Source organism: Carcharhinus amblyrhynchos, chromosome 28, assembly GCF_965287045.1.
Source record: "Carcharhinus amblyrhynchos chromosome 28, sCarAmb.v2.hapA, whole genome shotgun sequence".
Taxonomy (NCBI): Eukaryota; Metazoa; Chordata; class Chondrichthyes; order Carcharhiniformes; family Carcharhinidae; genus Carcharhinus; species Carcharhinus amblyrhynchos.
Window position 1 is genome coordinate 3,413,720 of NC_137351.1, and position 22,584 is coordinate 3,436,303.

At 45.5% G+C, this 22,584-nt stretch overlaps 2 protein-coding genes across 2 annotated transcripts in view; both read right to left on the reverse strand.

Annotated features, from left to right (window-relative positions):
* LOC145359634 (uncharacterized) overlaps positions 1-3,069 on the reverse strand; it is a 43,493-nt gene extending 40,424 nt beyond the window's left edge. The window contains exon 1 of the mRNA XM_080214334.1: positions 2,344-3,069. Within this exon, the coding sequence (XP_080070460.1) occupies positions 2,344-2,950 (607 nt within the window). The 5' untranslated portion in view covers positions 2,951-3,069. The remainder of the gene's footprint in view (positions 1-2,343) is intronic.
* An 814-nt stretch (positions 3,070-3,883) lies between these two features.
* Positions 3,884-22,584, reverse strand: part of LOC145359427 (serine/threonine-protein kinase Nek8-like) — a 60,148-nt gene continuing 41,447 nt past the window's right edge. The window contains exons 9-15 of the mRNA XM_080213975.1: positions 21,186-21,390; positions 15,546-15,690; positions 11,901-12,001; positions 9,327-9,545; positions 5,914-6,231; positions 3,995-4,067; positions 3,884-3,906 (exon numbers count right to left, since the gene is read on the reverse strand). Of these exons, the coding sequence (XP_080070101.1) occupies positions 3,884-3,906; positions 3,995-4,067; positions 5,914-6,231; positions 9,327-9,545; positions 11,901-12,001; positions 15,546-15,690; positions 21,186-21,390 (1,084 nt within the window). The remainder of the gene's footprint in view (positions 3,907-3,994; positions 4,068-5,913; positions 6,232-9,326; positions 9,546-11,900; positions 12,002-15,545; positions 15,691-21,185; positions 21,391-22,584) is intronic.

Genomic DNA, 22,584 nt, shown 5'->3' on the forward strand with positions numbered 1-22,584 from the left:
ATGGCACAGTGATTAGCACTGCTGCCTCACAGCCCTAGGGACCCGGGTTCGATTCCTGGCTTGAGTCACTGTCTGTGTGGAGTTTGCATGATCTCCCTGTGTCTGTGTGGGTTTCCGCTGGGGTTTCCTCTCACATTCTGAAAGATGTGCTGATTAGGTGTATTGATCTGAACAGATTTACCTGGTGGTAAAACTGTGGTCAATATCTCTACCTCAACAGTGGCTGCAGAAAATCACCCTCTCAAAACCCCATGATGAATCACCACACTGGCACTCATCATAAAACCCGCAATGGTCTTCTTCCTGTTATGTCTCCCACAACAGATTCTATGTATAGCAAGGTCACAGTTTTCTGCTGAGGTTAGATTTTAAGAGCTGGACTTTTCAACATGGTTATTAAAGAAGTGTATTTGTTTTTTGCTCAGGAAGGTTCTTATCCCTTGAGGCTGGTTGGAAAGGTCAATAATTCCAGAAGTGTTCACAATGTCCATCTGTGATGCAGAATATTTTTCATGCCCTCTCATAGACCTGGATGAGGTTTACTAGCATAAAAAGGACCATTATGTCATCAACAAGGCAATGCTCCCCCAGAGATTGCCCCCAAAAAAACAGCAGTCACATTTACTCTTTTTTTTACTTGATTTTGACAAGCAGGAGATGCCATTTTAGGGTAGGCAGAGTGCGTTTGGCAAGCAGTGTTAAGCACATTTTGGACTGGATGCAAGATAAAGCTCTTGCCGCATTGTCCCCCTGCAACATTCATAACCTGAACCTTTGTGAAGCATTTCCTGCTGCGTCAGTGTGACACAAGGCTCCTCTTATAGGAGGCAGCTCAGGAAATCTACAGTGTGTTTTTCCTCTGGACAGATGCCAGAATGTGGCGATTAGGGGATTTCCACAGTAACTTCACTGCAGTGTTAATGTAAGCCTACTTGTGACAGTAATAAATAAATCTTCAAACCTTCAGATTTTCAAAGTTGGGTCAGATTTCTATCTTTTTCAGGGAAGGTAGTTTTTGTATTGTCTCTTTTTGCCACTTGTTGATTTAGAATCATAGAATTCCTACAGTACAGAAGGAGGCCATTTGGCCCATTGAGCCTGCACTGATAACAATCCCACCCCAGGCCTATCCTTGTAACCCAACGTATTTACCCTGTTCATCCCCGTGACATAAGGGGCAATTTACCACAGCCAATCAACCTAACCCACACATCTTTGGACCATGGAAGGAAACCGGAGCAGACATGGGGAGAACATGCAAACTCCACACAGGCTGCAGGCTAACAAAGAAAACACTCTTTTGTATCAACAATTGTGTTCCCTTTGACTAATTGTGTGAGATTTTCCATACTTGTAGGAAAACCATTCATTTATATCCATATATGATTGGATTAGGAAAAGCCTTCTGTAGTTTATACAAAAATTGACCCAACTAATTTCACTTTAGAAACCATTGGTGTTACCAGAGGAAAAAAATACCCATCATGCCATTGCCTCAGTCTCAGACACTCAGCACAGGCCTAGGCTTTTCACTTAGGTTCCTCAATTAAAAATTCTCCCATCAAAGGGGGGTGTTCTTAAATGTTTTACTGGGTTTCTCCAGCCTCCCTGTGGCGATTTTCTCGGCGGTGGGAGGTGGCGTACTTGACAAAGGAGCAGCGCTCCGAAAGTTTGTGGCTTTTACCACCAAATTAACCTGTTGGGCTTTAACCTGGTGTTGTAAGACTTCTTACTGGGATTCTATGAGGCAGCAGATTTCCTTTTCTAATGGATATTCTTGAACCAATGGACTTTTACAACAAGTAACAGTGGTTTAAAGGTCATCACCAGGCTTTGAATTCCAGATTTTTATTGAATTCAAATTTCACTGTCCGCTGTGGTGAGGTTCAAACACAGTCCTCAGGACATTACCATAGGTCTCTGGATTACAACTCCAGTGACAACACCACTACACCACCACCTCCCCATTAGGCTCCATTGCAACCAGAATGATGGCATAAAGGTCTCCATTCCCTCAAGACCAAACTGGATGAATTCAGCTGAATTCCAACTCATGGAAACAAAGGGGCTGTTATAAATTGTGACCAGCTAGCTTAGATTCCAATCTGATCGATCTACTATTCAGTCTAATCATGGTGAATGCCTTGGGTGTCTGAGACTGATTAAATCTGAACCCTCCCACATTGCTGATCAGACGATAGATACAGAATATAGGTTGCTGATTATATATGAGTGCATTTGAAGACACGTTTATGTCCCAGAAGAACAAAACAAGACAGCTCTAGGCTGGGACTGGAATTATAAACTTGTCAAACAGTTTTGTGATCCTGTTCAAGGTCTTACCAGGCTCCTTGCATTTGTCAATATTTCTGATAACTTTCTGTTTAATGGATACCAGTTGCCCGTCAGAGCTGCCCGATGTGGAGGTGTTGCCATGTTTCTCTCCTCCCCGGTTGCTACATGTCTTCTTCACACTTCCAAACATCTCCTTCTGGGTAAGCAGTTTGGCTTCTCTGCTGCTTTTGCTCACTGCTGTCACTCGACTCTCCAAAGAGCACGAGTCTGTTAGTTTTCTGCTGGTTGAGGTTGCGACTGTGTCTGTTTCGCTGCCCTTTTCGCTGCTGCCTGCTTCCAGAGGCGTGGCCTCGTTGAGTTCGTTTCTGATCCAGGTTGGGACAAACCTACTGCTCTCTAACTCGGACATCTCCGAGCTGGTGTACTCGTCGCCTGCCTCGTTACTGGAATGGGAATGTTGAAGAACGCGCCCTTCCCTTAACTCTGGATTCTCCCGGTTTCCACGCTTACGGAAGCTGCGGTATCTCCTGGCATGCCTATGGCATGGCAGATCAGTGTCCTCCACCAGCACGTAGATGCTCTTACTGTTGCAGGTAACACTTCTAAGAAAGCCATGTGCAGCAGGGTGACCCCCCAGACCTTCCGTCAAGGTCATTATAGGCGCAGGAAGAAGATGTTGGCTAATTTCTTGATCCTGAAGGCTACTCTCACTCCCAAAAGGATTGGCACTTGTGCTGCTGGATTCCTGTGTATCCTTGCCATCCGACTTGTAGCTCCCAGCACTGGTCTCTATTCGATCTAGAACAGTAATTCAATATTTATTAACACTAAATTCACAACCTTTTAAGTCTTAATTTAATAATTATCTTCATATTGATGAAAGTTTTTTTTGGAAACAGTCACTGTGACTACAATTGTACAATTTCATTCTGTGTTGAGTATAAAGATGGATAACACCAGGTTGTGTTGAGTGTAAATGGGTTTAGTGATGCCTGCGTGTGTACGTGTGAGATAGATCATAATAGCATTACATTTACTGTAGTGTTATTGAGGATGCATTTCATAAGAACATAGGACTATAGATTATTGGAGCAGGAGCGCTCTGTCATTCTTGAAGATCATGAGTCATTTGACTCTTTTTTATTCATTAATGGGACGCGTGCGATGCTGGCTGGGCCAGCATTTATTATCCAACCCAAGCAGATGCTGTGACTCTGGAGTCACATGTGGGCCAGACCAGGTAAGAATGACAGATTTCCTTCCCTAAAGGATATTAGTGAACCAGTTGGGTTTTTTCCAACAATCGAGTGCTGACTGAGTAAAGGCAGATGGTTGTTTGTGTAGTTTAGTTAGGACATCATGATCAGCATGAGCTTGGAGAGCTGAAGGGCCTGTTCCTGTGCTGTACTTTATTTTAAATATAGAACAATGATGGGCGGAGTAACAAATTGTCACAGGTACAGTTAAAATTGATAATTTCTGTACTTTACACACATAATCAAAACTTCCATGTACTTTTATCTTGAACTATTTGCCTTTTCAACATAGGAAACATTTTCTCAGGAAAACTAGAGCACATGAATAAAAATTACAAGGGAAAATAAACCAATCCTGTGATCAAAGCCAAAAGCAGTTAAAAATTAACAATCAGGTAATCAAAATGCAGTCAACAAATCACCTCCCAAGGCTGTCAACTTACCTTTAACTGATGTCATACAAAAATGTGGAGGGCGTTCATCCAAGGAATCCTGTTTTGAGCAATTATCATCTTTCTGCAAACACATACCAACATTAATATCTCTTAAAAATTCATTCATGGGATGTGGCCTTTGCTGGTTGGGCCAACGTTTGTTGCCCATCCCTAATTGCCTCTGAAATGAATGGTCTGCTAGGCCATTTCAGAGGGCATTTAAGAGTCAACCACATTGCTGTGGCTCTGGAGTCACATGTGGGCCAGACTAGGTAAGGATGGCAGATTTCCTTCCCTAAAAGGTATTTGTGACCTAATGTCACTTCATCAACATGATCGATTTAAGCAAATACCTTTAGATCGAGTTTTTAAGGTTCAGAGATTCTAACACACATGTTGGCTGAAATTTTCCAGCCCTTCCCGTCAGCAAGATTTCCCAGTCCTGCCGATGGCAATCCCCCCCTCCCTGTGCAGCGGGTTTCCTGGTAACAGAGGGTCTGAGCCACGGAAACTGCCGTGGACATTGCAAAAAACACCGCAGGGGGTGGGGGGGAGGGGGACTGGAAAGTCCTGCGCCTTGAGTTTCTATTCGTTTCATTATTTGGATCACTGGCAAAGTCAACATTTATTACCCACCCATCGTTGTCCTAAGTGGCTTTTAAAGTTTATTTATTAGTCACAAGTAGGCTTACATTAACACTGCAATGAAGTTACTGTGAAAATCCCCGAGTCGCCACACTCCAGCTCCTGTTTGGGTACACTGAGGGAGAATTTAACATGGCATAACCAGCACATCCTTCGGACTGTGGGGGGAAACCGGAGCACCCAGAGACACGGGGATAATGTGCAGACTCCACACAGACAGTGACCCAAGCCAGGAATCAAATCCGGGTCCCCGGCGCTGTGAGGCAGCAGTGCTAACCACTGTGCCACCGTGCCACTTGCTGGGTTATTTTGGAGGGCAGTTAAGTTTCATTGCTGTGGATCTGGAGTCACATGGAAACCAATAGAGGTAAGACCAGGAGAGCTCCTTCCTGAACAGCACTAGTAAACCAGGCAGGTTTTTATTCCCTGCAGTTGGTTGTTCCATTATTACAATTAGTGAGTCTAGCATTTTATTTCAGATTTATGATTTCATTAAATTTAAATTCTCCCAGCATCCTAATTGGTGAGATTTGAACTTGGCCTAAAGTTTTTGACAGCAGGGCTCAAGAGCTTAAGGGCCTGAATCGGAGCAAGAGTGGGCTTCGAGGAGGCCCTGCCCACCCCCCAGTATAATTGCACTCGGGGAGAGGCCAGGTGGGATCCCAGAGGAAATCCTGTCCATGCAATTTCACAATCCCCCTGGGGCGGGGGAGGGAGGGGCAGTGGGAGTGTAAAATTCAGGCCCAGGTCTTTGGAGCTTTGGTCTAGGCCTCTGGATTACTGCTCCAGCAACATTACCATAATGTTACTATTCCCCTTGACCAGGGATGAATTTTGCATTTAGAACAGTTATCTACTGTGCCATGTACTGGCAGAGTCACGTCTAGCCCAGGCCTACAATGTGTCGCACGAGCAGTGCGCTTTGAGAGAGTTTGAGGATGTTCCTGATGGTGGGGCAGTGCAGAACCAGGGGTCACAGTCTGAGAGTTCAGGGTGAACCATTTAGGACAGAGATGAGGAGACATTTCTTCATCCAAAGAGTGCTGAGCCTGTGGAATTCATTACCACAGGAAGTAGTTGATGCCAAAACATTAAATGTGTTCAAGAGGCGGCTGGATATAGCACTTGGGTGAATGGGATAAAAGGCTATGGGGAGAAAGCAGGATTAGGCTATTGAGTTGGATGATCAGCCATGATCATAATGAATGGCGGAGCAGGCTCAAAGGGCCAAATGGCCTCCTCCTGCTCCTATCTTCTATGTTTCTACGTTCAAACAACCTGACCTGTGCTGTGGGGGTTGATGAACCTGGTTCATCTAAATCATCCTCTCCAGATGGGGTTCCTTCTGGTTCTGCATTGACTCCAGCAAGCCCTTTCTTGCAGCTAGTGTGGCTCAGCGCTCCTGAGCTGGGCTCCTCACTTTCCACTCGTGATGCTGACGTTGGGCAGGTGGAAGCTTCAGGTTCATTTGCAGCTGTCTGATAGACTGTGGTTAAAACGGATGGATTTGGAGACAGTGTGGACTTGTGCTTGGTTCCCCAGAAGAAAATGCTATTGTCATCTGTCCCAACGATGCTGAATGTCTCTCCGCAGCTGATTGTCTGGAAGAAAGGGAAACAATTGCACTGAAAGTACCTGTAAATGGTTCCACAACGCCTGACACAATCCTTGCACACATTTCATCCAATATACAGCAAAGTGTAAAATGCTTCTCTGACAGAGGAATATTTAGACATTACAATTGTACTGTATTGGAGAGAACACCAATAGTATCTATATACTGTGTAGCACGGCATCCCAGCATCACTGTCACACTAATGCATGGTGCTGTAATGCTGTAATCTGCTCAATACTGCACAATCTGCAACTCAGCAGAACAATGCAACGTAACTATGATACATGGGGTAGGATTTTACGGCCAGGAGTTTATGGCCTCACTCATCCTGAAACTGTAAAATCCCATCGGAACTCAACGGACCTTTCCATGGTTTGCCCCTTGCCTGCTCTGATTCCCATGGCGGGCAGGACGATACAATTCTGGCTGTAATATTCACCGTTCAGTTGTGGGCTTAGCTGGTAGCACTCTTCCCTCGTGTGTCACAAGGTTCGGGGTTCAAGTTCCACTCCAGGAATTGAACAGAAAATTCCAGGCTGACATCCAATGCAGTGCCGAGGGAGTGCTGCACTGTTCGACATGCTGACTTTTGGGTGTTGCACAGAGGTCCTGCCTGTGCTCTCAGGTAGATGCTATAGGTCCTAAGGCACCATTTTGAGCAATAGTGGCAGGTTCTGCCTGATGTACTGGCTGATATTAATCCCCCACTCAACACCACTAAACACATTACCTGGTCATTATCACATTGCTGTTTCTGGGAGCTGACTGTTAAAATATTGGCTGGGGTGTTTCCTGCATTACAGCATTGAGTACCATTCAAAAATACTTCATTGACCACAAAGCACTTGGGGATATCTGGTGATTGTAGAAAACACTATGGCTGGGGTTTTCCAGTCACGCCCACTGGCAGCACTTTCCAGTCACACCCGGTGCCAGGAATTTCCAGTCACGCCCCTGACAGGATTTTCCAGTAATGCCCAGTGCCAGGATTTTCCGGTCTGTCATCCCTCCCTATCTCCCCCTTCCCCACATCCTTCTCTGGAAAAGTGAATTCCCCCAGTTCTGTCTTCCTGAGTATCCCAACTGTAATCAGTCCAATATTGGTCACTTTACTGTCAGCTGCCTGGGCCGTAATTTCTGGAACTTCCTCTTTAAACCTCTCCACAAATCATTCCTTCTTTGCGATGCTCCTGAAAGCCTACGAGCAGGATTTTCTGTGCAAAATGTGACGTGTTTCTCAGAAGCAGAGATGGATCGCCACTGGCTGGTGGTGGGATTTTCTGGTCTCACCGTTCTCAATGGGGTTTCCCGCTGAATGCACCCCTCGTCGGTGGGAAACCCACAGCAGAGATACGCTATTGGCAGGGCTGTGAGATCCCACCGCTGTGAACAACTGGAAAGTCAATCAAAGGTCTTTGATCGAGGTTTTGCTCTTGTAATTAGATACGTCCTTCTGGTTGCCCAGTGTAAGATTATGATTTATAATGCAACCAATTGCACTGCTGGCCATTTCTCCTCCCTAATTGGTTCTCCAAGGTCCACATCTGCCTGTACCTCAGGAGCAGCACTGGCGGCACGGTGGCACAATGGTTAGCACAGCACCAGGAACCTGGGTTCGATTCCTGGCTTGGGTCACTCTCTGTGTGGAGTCTGCACGTTCTCCCCGTGTCTGCGTGGGTTTCCTCCGGGTGCTCCGGTTTCCTCTCACAGTCTGAAAGACGTGCTGGTTAGGGTGCATTGAGTTAGGTGCATTGGCCATGCTAAACACTCCGTCCCGAACAGGCACCGGAGTGTGGCGACTAGGGGATTTTCACAGTAACTTCATTGCAGTGTTAATGTAAGCCTCCTTGTGATGCTAAAACTTTAAACTTCTCACAATGGTTGGCCCTCTCTGGTTTTATGTACAGGAAAATGGAGTAATGGAGGTGAAGGAATTCTCCCATTGCATTAACAGTCGCAGTGCCTTATTTAAACTAAAGAAGCAACAAAGCAAAATGAGAGGAACTTTTTTTTTCAAATTTTTATTCCATCCAGAAAACCAAAGGAAATGATTCTCGTGGCCTGCTGCACTACTCAGATATCAACAGGGGTGAGAGGGGCTGTAGTGGGATTTGTGACCGACACCCAGCCTGTTGTGACTTTCCCAGGCCATTTTTTAAAAAATAATCAGCCAGAAACCAACATGAGCCTGATCACCATATTAAAATTCACATTTCAGTATGACAAGTCAGTCCTGGGCAGCATTCTCCAGGCTCGTTAATTTCCCCCTCCCTTAGGAGAGGTTCCCACCAGCTGGGATTAAAGCCGGTCCCCATCAAACAGCCAGTGATGGGGTGGAGGGAAAGGGCCAGTGTGTACACACCAATCTCCCCACTGACAGACTGGTGCATGCCCAGTGACCCACTCAGCGCACTGATGCCAGCCTCTACGGTGGGTTTAGGCCCCCTTTACCGATATGAATCCCCCTGTGGCACTCCGTGATGCACAGAATGCCGAAGATTCATTCATATATATTTCCAAAAAGACAGTGCATTTCAGAGGGCAGCTGGGAGTCAATCACATTACTGTGGCTCTGGAGTCACATGTAGGCCAGACCGAGTAAGGATTTCCTTCTCTAAAGGACATTAGTGAACCAGATGGGTTTTTCCTGCCAATCAACAATGGTTTCACGGTCATCAGTAGATTCTTAATTCCAGACTTTTTTGTTTATTGAATTCAAATTCTACCATCTGCCGTGGCGGGATTCAAACCCAGAACATTAGCTGAGTGTCTGGGTTAATAGTCTACTGACAATACCACTAGTCTATCGTCTCCTCCAAAACCTGCCTCTGAGTTTATAAACTATACTCTTATCATTGCAAGACAGTTATTTTCAAGTAGTCTGAACCCAGGATGGATTTTTCACATATATTGATATTGAAAATTGCACTGAACAAATATATATAACTCTGATAACACGGAGTGCTGTCAGCTATGACTATCTGAATAGGTATGAAAAGTCTTCCTTATTCTAATTTTATTAAAATATTACCTATGGTTGACATTAACATATATAATTAATATAATCTACATATTACTTACAGTGATGGTTTTATGTTGGAGCTGTTTGACATGCATTGGCACTTTGTAGGGTTTAGTGTTGCCAGTACCCAACTGTCCTTCTGTGTTCCTTCCAAAGGTATAAATATTCCCAGGCTCTAGGAGTACGATGCTGTGAGAGGGACCCAGGACAGCATCTCTCACACGGTGGTTTCTCAGTGCCTTCACAACTGTGGGAACCTTCCTGCCTTCAACATCAGTCTAAAACATTAAAAGAACAGGTGTTGGAATTGTTGAACCTTGTTCCTACTGTTTCCTGCTATGTAGTCACGGTCCCTTACCATGTGGCTTCTATTTAAAGTTCTGTTTCTCTCCCCTCATCCCTACCCCTGACTGTTGTGCAGCTTATATTTCCTACAAGTTACAGTGTGCGCCTCTTATATCCCACTTGCGTGAAGCCTCCATTGCTCCCTAATGTGTGTTACTCACGGCGAGTGACTACAATGGTAGAATCAATCCAGACTGATCTTTTTGGTTCAAGCCAGTAAAGCACTTTCTCATTGCCACTAACCTACAAGGAGCTCTCCCCACAAAGTATACCTCTATTCATAGGACAATCAGTGTCACATGTTTAATGAGAATTCCCTTAACAAGGTAGTTGCCATGCACTGTGATTACGAGTATGATGATAACGGGAGGAATTTTACCAACGTGTCCATCTGATGTTCATACCACCCTGCCCGGGGCCAACGGAGAATGCCATTCTCCGAGCCTCACCCAGAATCGGGGCAGGGGTGCCGGTAAAAGTCCGGCAAGTGTGCACTAAGGACAATTTTAGTCCTGATTATCCATCAGAAGCCAGCCAATAAAAGTCACCCATGGGACTTAGCTGACAGGGTTAAGTTCTGTTCCTGCAGATTGTGATTTTAACATGCTCTTCGAGCAAACTGGGAGTTTCTTCTTTACAACTGCATGGTATTATCATCTTCAAATTAACCAGAGGCCTGTGGGATTCCTTCCAGGTCAACTTTATGAGAAAGGCCAATCAGAAAAGACCCAAACAGCAAGTTGTATTTTACTCTTTTCAACCTTGCGGGTGGGACCAGAAGAGGTTGAATACTATCCAGGGTTATAAACTAACCAGATCCCACGCAGAATGTTCTGGCCTCCCCTACCCTGGACTTCCACTCCCTAAAGGAGCACAAACCCCTCACCCAAACCCCTCCCAGTGACTAACACAGGGATTGCAAAGATTGGTGGTATTTGCCCTGTTGCAATCTTGTGTCTCCCAGGTCAGCTGCTTCTTCCCACCAGGGCTGGGTTTGGTGCAGGCCTCAGGAGCAGACTGGGTGCCGGATGGGCTGTGCAATCATGGGGCAGCGGCACAGGCCATTCCTGCTGCTGAGAAAATGAACTGCCATTAAGTCAGCAGTTTGCTAATTAAGCTCACTAATGAGCCAATTAGTGGTCATTATCTCACTGGGAGTTAATTGTGACTCAACAATTCTCCCAAACTTGAATGGGTTTCCCATGCCTTCTGGAGAAATCTCCTGGGGGGGGTGGGAAGGGAGGCCCTTTCAAAAGCACTAACTACCCGATTGAGGGACCCAATATCAAGGAATGGGGGTGTCAACTGCCCTTACATCTGACCCCAGCTCCGCCAGTGACCCCCCCCCCGTCTTGCCCTCTCTCCAGCAATCCCATGATTTTCTAACAATGTATTTGTTCATGGGATATGGACTTCACTGGCTGGGCCAGCATTTATTGTGCATCCCAGAGGGCTATATTTTTTACGAGTCAACCACATTGCTGTGGATCTAGGGTCACATGTAGGCCAGACAGGGTAAGGACAGCAGATTTCTTTGTTTAGAAGGACATTAGTGAATTAGATGGGTTTTTTCCAACAATAAACAAAACTTCCAGGTTTCTATGGAATTCAAATTTCACCATCCGCTGCTGTGATGGTGTCCACTGCCAGGGTCATCAATCCAGGGGCAGACCCAATATTGACCTGTTAAGCACCCGAGAGGCGTGTAGTTCAATCGAGTCTGCACCCCAGAAGCAGATTGGATTTCCCACTGTGTCGGGAATGTTAAATCCAGCCCAATGTTTCAGGTGGTAACTCGACTGGTCCTGGCGTGAAATCTCCTGGGTCTCAGGGCAATCTCCCACAACCTCTGCTCTTGTTCGCATTGCCCCCAGAATAAAAATTGGGCCTGCAGTTAAATTTCTGTGTGGCTTTTATGTTGGAAAGGGGCTTTTGTCCTGGGGCTGTACCTAGAGGTGTGTGTGTGTCATGTGTGTTTGTTTGTGTATGTGTGTCACTGTGTGTGCATGCATGCGTGTGTGCGTGGGCGTGTATGTGTATAGGGAGGGGGTGGTGATACCCAAGGCCCAGGGTGGTCTGAACATTCCTGGCAGGCAGCCGGGGTATCACTCCCTGCAGGGTAGATATACAACAGTGGGAAATTTGCTGAATCATGTTCTAATAGCAACTACACCGGATACATTTCAAGTCTTACATCAATTGCAAAAGGCTGACTGTGTATAAAATATCAGAATGTACCTTGTCTGTTGTATCAATAAGTCAAAGATGCAAGAGTAATGGATACTCACCCGGGCAAACAGCTTTGTCATCTGCATGAGAAGGCCCCGTCTCTCGTTTAGACCGAGTTTATTGTATTGATTATTACCACAGGCCAGGATGCTATCAGCATCTAGTCATCACAAAGCAACATTTTCAGAATGTACTAACTATGGAGCTAAATCAAACTGAGCACAAAAACAGTTCAACTGTTCAACAGAGAACACAACAGCTTTCGATCTGACTGAATGTTATCCCTTTAATAAGGGCTAATGAGCAAGTAATGATGGTATGAAGATACAGGTTTATTTTCTTCATTATTGTTTATGATTTTCCCTCTCATGAGCCGCTCAGTGACCCTGAGGGCCAACATTAACTGATTTTTCTGGGTCATCTAGTACTCTTAATTGATCATAGAATTATAGAATCTCTACAGTGCAGAAAGACGCCATTTGGCCCATCGAGCCTACACCAACAAGAATCCTACCCACACCCCATCCCTGTAACGTTATGCATTTACCCCATTAATCCCCCTGATTTAAAGGGGCTATTTAGCATGGCCAATCTGCCTAACCCACACATCTGTCAACTGTGGGAGAAAACTGGAACACCTGGAAGAAACCCATACAGATACGAGGAGAGCGTGCAGACTCCACACAGACTGTGACCCGAGGCCAGAATTGAACTCAGATCCCTGGCACTGTGAGGCAGCAGTGCTAGCCACTGTGCCACCCGTGATGGGAGAAATATTTTCTAAATACGATTGTGCATTTAGAGCTACTCTGCTTAATATCTAAAATTACAGATTTAAAATCTTGATGCTCAATTTTAAATTGTATTCTAATCCTGTGAATAACACAATTTTCAAATTCCTCAGTACCACACCATCGTCATCAGAAGAAATCATCAACATGCACTATGAAGATGTCTAAAAGCATTTCTTTATGTAACCAATAAAACATTTGCTTTTAGTCGAACGCAAGCCCAGTTTCAGCAAGACAAATCTCTGAAAAATAGCGCACCCACATTGCCTACTACACAGAGGAGTACTGATTCATCAGCTGAGGGAGGACAGAGGTTGTAATCTGCAGGATAGTTCCTTGCCCATGTTTGACCTGACAGCGTGGGATTTTCCGGCTGTGCTGGCTCCAAGACCAGAAAATCCTGCCCAAGGTCAGTGGACCTCAGCATGGTCCGGTCCCCTCTCCCCCGCCCGCTACGATTCCTGTGGCAGGAGGGACAACAAATTCCACCCATGGTATCATAACATAAGAACATAAGAATATAAGAAATAGGAGCAGGAGTAGGCCATCCAGCCCTTCGAGCCTGCCCCGCCATTCAATAAGATCATGGCTGATCTGTCGTGGCTCAGTTCCACATTCCCGCCCTCTCCCCATAACCCTTAATCCCCTCTCTTATCAAAAACCCATCAACCCGCGTCTTAAAAATATTTAGCGAGGCAGCCTCCACCACTTCAACGGGCAGAGAATTCCAGAGATTCACCACCCTTTGAGTGAAGAAGTTCCTCCTCAACTCCGTTCTAAACCACCCCCCCCTTTATCTTGAGGCTGTGCCCCCTAGTCCTACTATCCTTTCTGAGCGGGAAGAGTCTCTCCACCTCTATCCTATCCATCCCATTCATCATCTTATACGTCTCAATGAGATCTCCCCTCATTCTTCTAAACCCTAACGAGTACAAGCCTAGTTTATTCAGCCTCTCCTCATAGCTCAACCCCCTCAACTCCGGCATCAGCCTAGTAAAGCTCCTCTGCACTCCCTCCAAGGCCAAAATATCCTTGCGTAAGTACGGCGCCCAAAACTGCACACAGTACTCCAGCTGCGGCCTCACCAATGCCCTATACAGCCGCAGCAAGACCTCCCTACTTTTATATTCAATCCCCCTCGCTATGAAGGCCAGCATCCCATTCGCCTTCCTGATCACCTGCTGCACCTGCAAGCTGGGTTTTTGCGACTCATGCACAAGGACCCCGAGGTCCCTCTGCACCGTCGCCTGCTGCAGTTTTTCGCCATGTAAGTGATAATCCTTCCTACCATTATTCCTACCAAAGTGGACCACCTCGCAGTTGCCAACATTAAATTCCATTTGCCATTTCCTGGCCCATTCGCCCAGCCTATCTAGATCCTTCTGTAGACTCTCCACACCCTCCGCACAATTTGCCTTTCCTCCAATCTTGGTGTCATCAGCAAATTTCGACACCCTACACTCGGTTCCCTCCTCCAGATCATCTATATAAATGGTAAATAGCTGAGGCCCCAGCACCGACCCCTGAGGCACTCCACTAGTCACCATCCGCCAATCCGAATAGCACCTATTGACCCCCACTCTCTGCCTCCTATTTGACAACCAGTCCTCTATCCACGCTAACACCCTACCCCCAACTCCCTGTCCCCTGACCTTCTGCAATAACCTCCTGTGAGGTACCTTGTCAAACGCCTTCTGAAAATCCAGAAAGACCACATCCACCGGCTCTCCTCTATCCACTGCCCTAGACACATCCTCATAGAACTCCAGTAAATTTATCATCCCTTTCAGAGAGTGTCAGCTTGTTGCTCAACCAGTCTGTGTGACAACTGTCCCCAGACATTCTGTGAAGAAGGCTTTCCAGAAGTGAATGGGATGGATGTGCCGTTGTCATGTCTGGCATTTAGGTCAATGCCCGGTGATCCATCTGGCTTTATTATTATTAGATTCTTCAGGATGGCACAGTGGCATAGTGGTTAGCACTGCTGCCTCACAGCTCCAGGGACCCAAGTTCAATTCCTGCCTTCGGTGACAGGCTGTGTGTAGTTTGCATTTTCTTCCCGTGTCTGCATGGGTGTCCTCCAGGTGCTCCAGTTTCCTCCCAAACTCCAAAGATATGCAGGTTAGGTGGATTAGCCATGATAAATTGCATCTTAGTGTCCCAAGATGGGTAGGTGAGAGGGATTAGCAGAGTAAATATGTGAGGTTTTGGGTAGCGTTTGGGTGGGATGTTCTGTCAGAGAGTAGCACAGACCTGATGGGCAAATGGCCTCCTTCTGCACTGTGAGGATTCAATGATCTCTTTTGTTCTGTGTATGGTACGACAGTGGTTTGACAGATTATTTCACAGGGCAGTTAGGAGAACATTGCTGTGGGTTTGGAGTACCATGTAGGTCAGATCTGATAAGGACAGCAGACAGGGAAGGTGATGTTGTTGTGGTATTATTGCTACACTATTAATCTAGAAACTCAGCTAAAGTTCTGGGGATCTGGGTTCAAATTCTGTTACAGCAGATGGAATTTGAATTCAATAAAAAAAACATCTGGAATTGAGAATCTACAGATGACCATAAAACTACTGTCAGAAGAAAACCACAAGATTACCACTCGTTTGCATATCTTTCCTCACATTATACCAGATCATAAAATACTGGCATTCCAAATTATCCTCACATATAAAATTGGCAGGGTCTTTAACATTGAAGATGAATTCAGGACTCTGGATTACTTATCCAGTGACATAACTATGCTAAAACACTCTTGTGCTGAGAAGATGGAGAAAATCATCACCCTATGCTTCATATGATACTTTGATTCTATCCGTAGATAGTTGGTTACAGCAGTGTCCACTTTGGCTGAATTAAATGAATCTAAGGAATTGAAGTATAATACAGTGATCTGGTCACATATCTACCTGTTAAGAACATGGTTCCATCCAGTCCGCACTTTATGTCCCTGATAATGATCTGTTCTTCGAAAGTTACTTCCTTTGGTGAGCAGTGATCATCATCATTCCCAAGTCCCAGTTTACCATATTTTCCATTGCCCCAGGCGAACACCTAGGATGTGGTGAGAGAACCAGCTCATCTTCCATCACTTCAGTTAAATCAACAGATATTTCGAGAATGCAATACTTGTTCAGTTAACTTTGAGCGAGTCGATTGGTGGCGACCAACCAAATGTAGCTTTATAGAACATGGAAAAACTACAGCACAAACAGGCCCTTCGGCCCACAAGTTGCGCAAAACATATCTCTACCTACTAGGCTTACCTATAACCCTCAATCTTACTAAGTCCCACGTACTCATCCAGAAGTCTCTTAAAAGACCTATCGAATCCACCTCCACCACCACCAACGGCAGACAATTCCGCTCACCCACCACCCTCTGAGTGAAAAACTTACCCCTGACATCTCCTCTGTACTTACTCCCCAGCACCCTAAAACTGTGTCCTCTGTGGCAGCCATTTCAGCTTTGGGAAAAAGCCTCTGAGAATCCACCCGATCAATACCTCTCAACATCTTATACACCTCTATCAGGTCGCCTCTCATCCTTCATCTCTCTAAGGAGAAAAGACAACTCTCTCAACCTATCCTCATAAGGCATGCCACCCAATCCAGGCAACATCCTTGTAAATCTGCTCTGCACCTTTTCTATGGCTTCCACATCCTTCCTGTAATGAGGTGACTATAACTGAGCACAGTTCCCCATGTGAGGTCTGACCAGGGTCTTATAAAGCTGCAGCATTATCTCCTGACTCCTAAACTCAATTCCTCGATTGATGAAGGCCAGTACACCATACGCCTTCTTAACCACATCCTCTACCTGTAAAGCTGATTTGAGAGTCGTATGAACCCGGACCCTAAGACCCTTCTGATCTTCCACACTGCTAAGAGTCTTACCCTTAATAGTATATTCCTTCATTCCATCTGACCTGCCAAAATAAACCACCACACGCTTATCCGGGTTGAAGTCCATCTACCACTTCTCCGCCCAGTCTTGCATCCGATCTGTGTCTTGCTGCAACTTCTGACATCCCTCCAAACTATCCACAACACCTCCAACCTTCGTGTCATCGGCAAACTTACCAACCCATCATATTGGGATAATGTTGGGAATGTGCAAGAGTAGTGGCAAGGTCACACTAGGTGGATCATATATTTTGCAGAACTAGGTGATCCACGTGCACGCACACATATGATCCGCACACACCATGCACGCACATGCACAGTACACACCCACAATACACACAACCCACAGACAACACATACCACACACACACTACAAACACACACACAACATACACACGAATCGCACACACTCACAACACACACACCATGCAAACACACATTTACCACACATAACACACACACATCACATATACACACACCACGCACACACACATATGCCATACGCACACACAACACAGACGCATATGCCATGTGCACATGCAATATACACACAGCATACACATACCACTTACACACACACACACAGAACACACACACACATATGGGGCACAGTAGCACAGTGGTTAGCACTGCTGCTTCACAGCTCCAGGGACCTGGGACCTGGCTCAATTCCTGGCTTGGGTCACTGTCTGTGTGGAGATTGCACATTCTCCTCGTGTCTGCATGGGTTTCCTCTGGGTGCTCTGGTTTCCTCCCACAGTCCAAAGATGTCCGGGTTAGGTTGATTGGCCATGATTTAAAAAAAAAATTGCCCTTAGTATCCTGGGATGCGTAGGTTAGAGGGATTAGTGGGTAAATATGTAGGGATATGGGGGTAGAGCCTGGGTGTGATTGTGGTCGATGCAGACTTGATGGGCTGAATGGCCTCTTTCTGTACTGTAGGGTTTCTATGATTCTATGATCTAGTTCATAGCTTCAATGTTTGACAATTCTGTTTTGCCTGCTCTTCACAGAACAGCAGGTATCTCAGCAGAAATGCAGTTCATTCTGTTCATTGTGCATGCTCTGCATTGGAGCTCTGGTCTAGTGTGGTCCCTTTCTATATGTGTCCCTTTCTTTGAATAACAAGGTTTCTGATGTGTGCTGCTGATGTACCAGCAAGAAGTCAGAAAAGTAACGCTTCAATGTTCTTATAATTGCTGCGAACAATAACCATTTGCAGTAATGCATTCCATATTGTAAAAATATTTTATGTGAAAAAAACATGGCATAGCTATCTTTATGTTGTAGTATTAATTCTGAATTTATGTTCCTCATTATCAGCTCACTCACCAGTGGAAATAATCTTTCCATCCTCTTCCTCCCAAAGCCTATCAATTCTTTTCCCGAGATTACGGAGAATTGTCAAACATTGAAGGTGTGAACTTGGTGTGTGTGCGTCAGAGTGCGCGCATGTGTGTGTGTGTGTGTGTGTGTGTGTGTGTGTGAGAGTGAGAGAGAGTGAGTGTATTGGGGGGTGCATGGTGTGTGTGTGCCAATGAATAAACCCAGCCATTTAGAATTTAGAAGGTAATTTTGAATTATCGCATGCTGTGTGATTATAGGTGTGTATCTGTGTAGGTGCGCCTGTGTACATGGTGTGTGTTTGTGTGTGTGTATGTGCATGTGTATGCACGCCTGTGTGTGATTTGTATGTGTGTGTAGGTGTGTTGGGGGGGTGCATCAGGACGGTGTGTGGAGGATAGTGTTGCATGTGTGTGTGTGTGTTGGGGGGGGGAGGATGCATGGGGGGGATGGAATTGTGTGTGTGTGTGTGTGTGTGTGTGTGTGTGCGCCAATAAGTAGATCCAGCCATTTAGAATTTAGAAGGTAATTTTGAATTATTTTCATAAAATATTCAGGGAGAATCAATGAAATAATGAAGAGAAAACACATAACATTACAGAAAGAAGACAGTGGCTTGCTTTCTTACAGGAGGAATAAATCTGTCCATTATTTCCCAGCATGAGAAAACTAACTATTCCAGTGACTGGAATAAATTGTCTCAGCGAGAATTGAAACTCATCCAGGTGTATAATGACACCAATAATCACACTGACGTATCATAGCCAGTTTAAAATTATGGGGCAAATTTTATGATCTAGCACTTCCAATGTGCACGAGAACATAAATCAGGAATCCAGGTTTCCGAAGTTAAAATTAATGGATGGAAAATTTTGAATATCATGCCTGAATTCCCATTAACTTGTGACTCCTGACAAGACAGCAGTTGATAACTGGTCAAAGCAACTCAGCATTGTGTGTGTGTCTGTGTGTGTGTGTGTGTGTTTGCGTGGCATGTATGCACGCATGTGTGTGTGGGGCATGTGTGTGTGTGTGTGCACGTGTGTGTGTGGGTGTGTGTGTGGAGTATGCGTTTATGTATGTAAGTGCATGTGTATGTGAGTGTGTGCACGCGTGTGTATGTGTGTGTGTGAGCGTGTATCTGGTCTGTGTGTGTGGGGAGGGGTGGGTGTGTTTCGGGGGGATGTACCATTAAACATTGGTGCTTCTTCTCTGCAGAATAATACATGGTGTCGTGTAAGGGGTAATGTTCCTATTATTATTAGATTCCAATACTCTTCCCACGGTTAGTGGTGCACTAAGGCAGACTTTTGTCTGTTTCCATAGCTAGTAATTCCTGGAACAGGTCACTAGTATGTCACCAGAGGGTTATAGAGGCAACACGGTGGCACAGTGGTTAGTACCGCTGCCTTACAGCGCCAGGGGCCTAGGTTCGATTCCGGCCTCGGGTCACTGTCTGTCTGGGTTTACAGATTCTCCCCATGTCTGTGTGTGTTTCCTCCAGATGAATATAGAATCCCTATAGTGTAGAAAAAGGCCATTCGGCCCATCGAGTCTGCACTGACCACAATCCCACCCAGGCCCTATCCCCATAATCCCGTGCATTTACCCTGTTAATCTCCTTGACACTAAGGGGTAATTTAGCATTGTCAATCTACCTAACTCCTATCTTTGGACTGTGGGAGGAAACGGAAGCAGCTGGAGAAAACCCACCCAGACATGAGGAGAACGTGCAAACTCCACACAGTCACCCAAGCTGGGAATTGAACCCGGGTCCCTGGCACTGTGAGGCAGCAGCACTAACCACTGCGCTCCAGTTTCTGCCCACAATCCAAAGAGGTTGACTGGCCTTGCTAAATTAACCCTCAGTGTCAGGGGGACTAGCAGGGTAAATATGTGGGATAGGGCCTGTGTAGGATTGTTCTTGGTGCAGGCTCAATGGGTCGAAAGGCCTCCTTCTGTACTCTCGGGATTCCTTGATTCAATGTTGCACCAATACACATCAAACACAGCTGACCAGGGGTTTCTCCTGCTCCTATCACCAGCCATTGGCATGTTTGGAATGATTTTGCAGGTTGCTCACAGTATGAACGCACTCTCCTTGACCATCAAGTCCTGGGGTGGGACTTGACCTCGGAGCTTCTGGCACAGAGGCAGGAATGCTAACCCACTGCATCACAAGGTCTCCTCCACATACAATGGGATACCCACCACTAACTGAAAACAAGACAATTAAAAAGGCAAGATCCATTTATATATTTCTTTCAATAGTTGATGCAAAGTGATTTGCAGTCATTGGATTGTGTGGATCTTCAGTTGACACTATCATGTGACCCTAAAAGTTTATTTATTAGTCACGAGTAAGGCTTACATTATCACTGCAATGAAGTCAGTGTGAAATTCCCCTAGTCACCACACTCCAGCGCATGTTTGGGTCAATGCACCTAATCAGCACATCTTTCAGACCGTGGGAAGAAACCGGAGCACCCGGAGAAAAACCATGCAGACACGGGGAGAACATGCAGACTCCACTCAGACAGTGACCCAAGCCGGGAATTGAACTGGGATACCTGATACTGTGAGGCAGCAATGCTAACCACGGTACCATCTCCCTTATGAGATCCCTTTCTTCGTCCGGACATGTGTTCTTTATCAAGTTGATGTTACAGATCCCGCTGTGTTGTCCACATTTACGGCACGCAGTGCACTGCAAAAGATTCTGCCTACCTTTACTTGGGGGGGCGGGGGGGGTCATCCAACCAGACCAATACCCGATCAATCCACACACCTAAGCCCCTGCTTTAGTGTTCTCAACATATGCTCGGCAGCTGACATGATGGCTTTTGTGCCTGGTTATAATCACAACGCAATTCAACCTTTGGGTTTTTGCACAGGTGTTAGAGAATGAACACCAAACAAATTCAAACAATATGACACATAACAGTTGAAAAGCGTTATGCTACACATAACTTATGCTTCCAATTGACGCATGCACAGAAATTACTGTAACTTCAAAGTCTTCAGTCACATTTCCAAATCTCTCTGTGGCCTCCTCCCACCCTGGAAGTAATCTTCTCTCAGTCCCAGCTAAAAGCTACTTTCACTCCAAGTTACTGTGTGTTCTCCACTACCCGTCGAAGCAGAATCTCTCAGCTGCATTGGGAAACACCTGTACCCCCTGATTAAAACCAGCAAATAAATAAATTGTGGCTCATGTTCGGACCAACCGTGGCTACCTCTAACTAAAAATAACCAGACAGATGTTTCTGAAATGCACACAATTAAAATCATGTCACTCACCTTACCCTCACCACTCACGCACAAGACATGCTGCAGGCCACAGGCAACGACCTGAACATTTATGCTAAGCAGGGCTTCGATCAAACAGGGCTTGGAGGTGCTGAAGTGGTCCCCATGTCCCAGGCAGCCTTGGCCTCCATCTCCTGATGTCATTACAATTCCATTGTCACTGAGAAACACACTGAACCCATCTCCACAACAGGCCCTGCAGAGAGACACACTGACCTAGTTAAGGAGGAAGCTCAAGGGATTTAATATTATTGTAGTACAGAGGGGTGGCTTTCCTTCTTGGATGCACAACATTGGCAGCCAGTCATGGCTCAGTCGGCAGCAAACTTGACCTCCAATTCAGAAAGTTGTGGGTTCGAGTCTCACTCTTGGATTTGTTAGAGACCAGATCAGAACCGCCAAGGTATATTATCAAGTTAGCCGAGATCCCAACTTTTACTTTTGATTTTAACAAAAGGGTAAGCATAAGATGTTTCACTCCAGGTATGATTCAACTGACCCACTGGGAAGCATTTATCAAAACACAGTGTTGTAAAGCGCTTTGGTTGAGATCGTCTAAGGTATGATATAAATGCAAGCCTCTTTCCCTCTTTTTGCATAATATTCAGTCCTAGTGATCTTGATGGAACTAACTATCTGAGGGGCGCATAGTAGCTGCTGACTTAATATCAGCCTTTGGTACTACTGTTCAGGGTGAAGTTCTACTTTGATGTATCCTGTGTACACCCACAGATCTGTTATTCACGATTACTAATAGTTTTGGGGAGGCAGTGGTGTAGTGGTGTTATCACTGGACTAGAAATCCACATTACCCAGGGTAATACCCTTTGAAACCCAGGTTCAAATCCCACCAATACAAGCTGGTGAAGTGTGGCCTGGAATTTTCTGACCTCACCTGCAACTGGGATTCTCCAGTCCCGCTGCAGTGAATGGAGATTCGGCCGAGCGCCAACTTCTCCATTCTCGCTGGCAGTGGCAGTGGAGGGTGCAAGACTGGAGAATTCCGGCCTGTGTCTGTACCACTGCTTGCTCGGGCAATCTACAAAAGTTAACCTGCATCTTTCTTGCCAAACATTGAGGAATGAAATGTGGCACAAAAGATAAACAGACACCTTTAGAATTCCTTGGGTAAATTAAAAAGTGTGGGATGCTCGTATCTGTCAAGAGTGTTCACTTATTTCAAATGTTAATGTTTCCTTCTTTCTCTGAGGGTTTTCTAAATTGTCGTGATTGATGTTTTGGATTGGTGAAAAATGTACATTACTCGAGAAAGTGCCTCTTGTGATTTGAAGAATCTTCCATTGTATAGGTAATTATTTCCTCCCCCTTTGTTCACACCTGGAATCATACAATAAAATCATAGAATCCCTACAGTGCAGAAGCAGGTCAT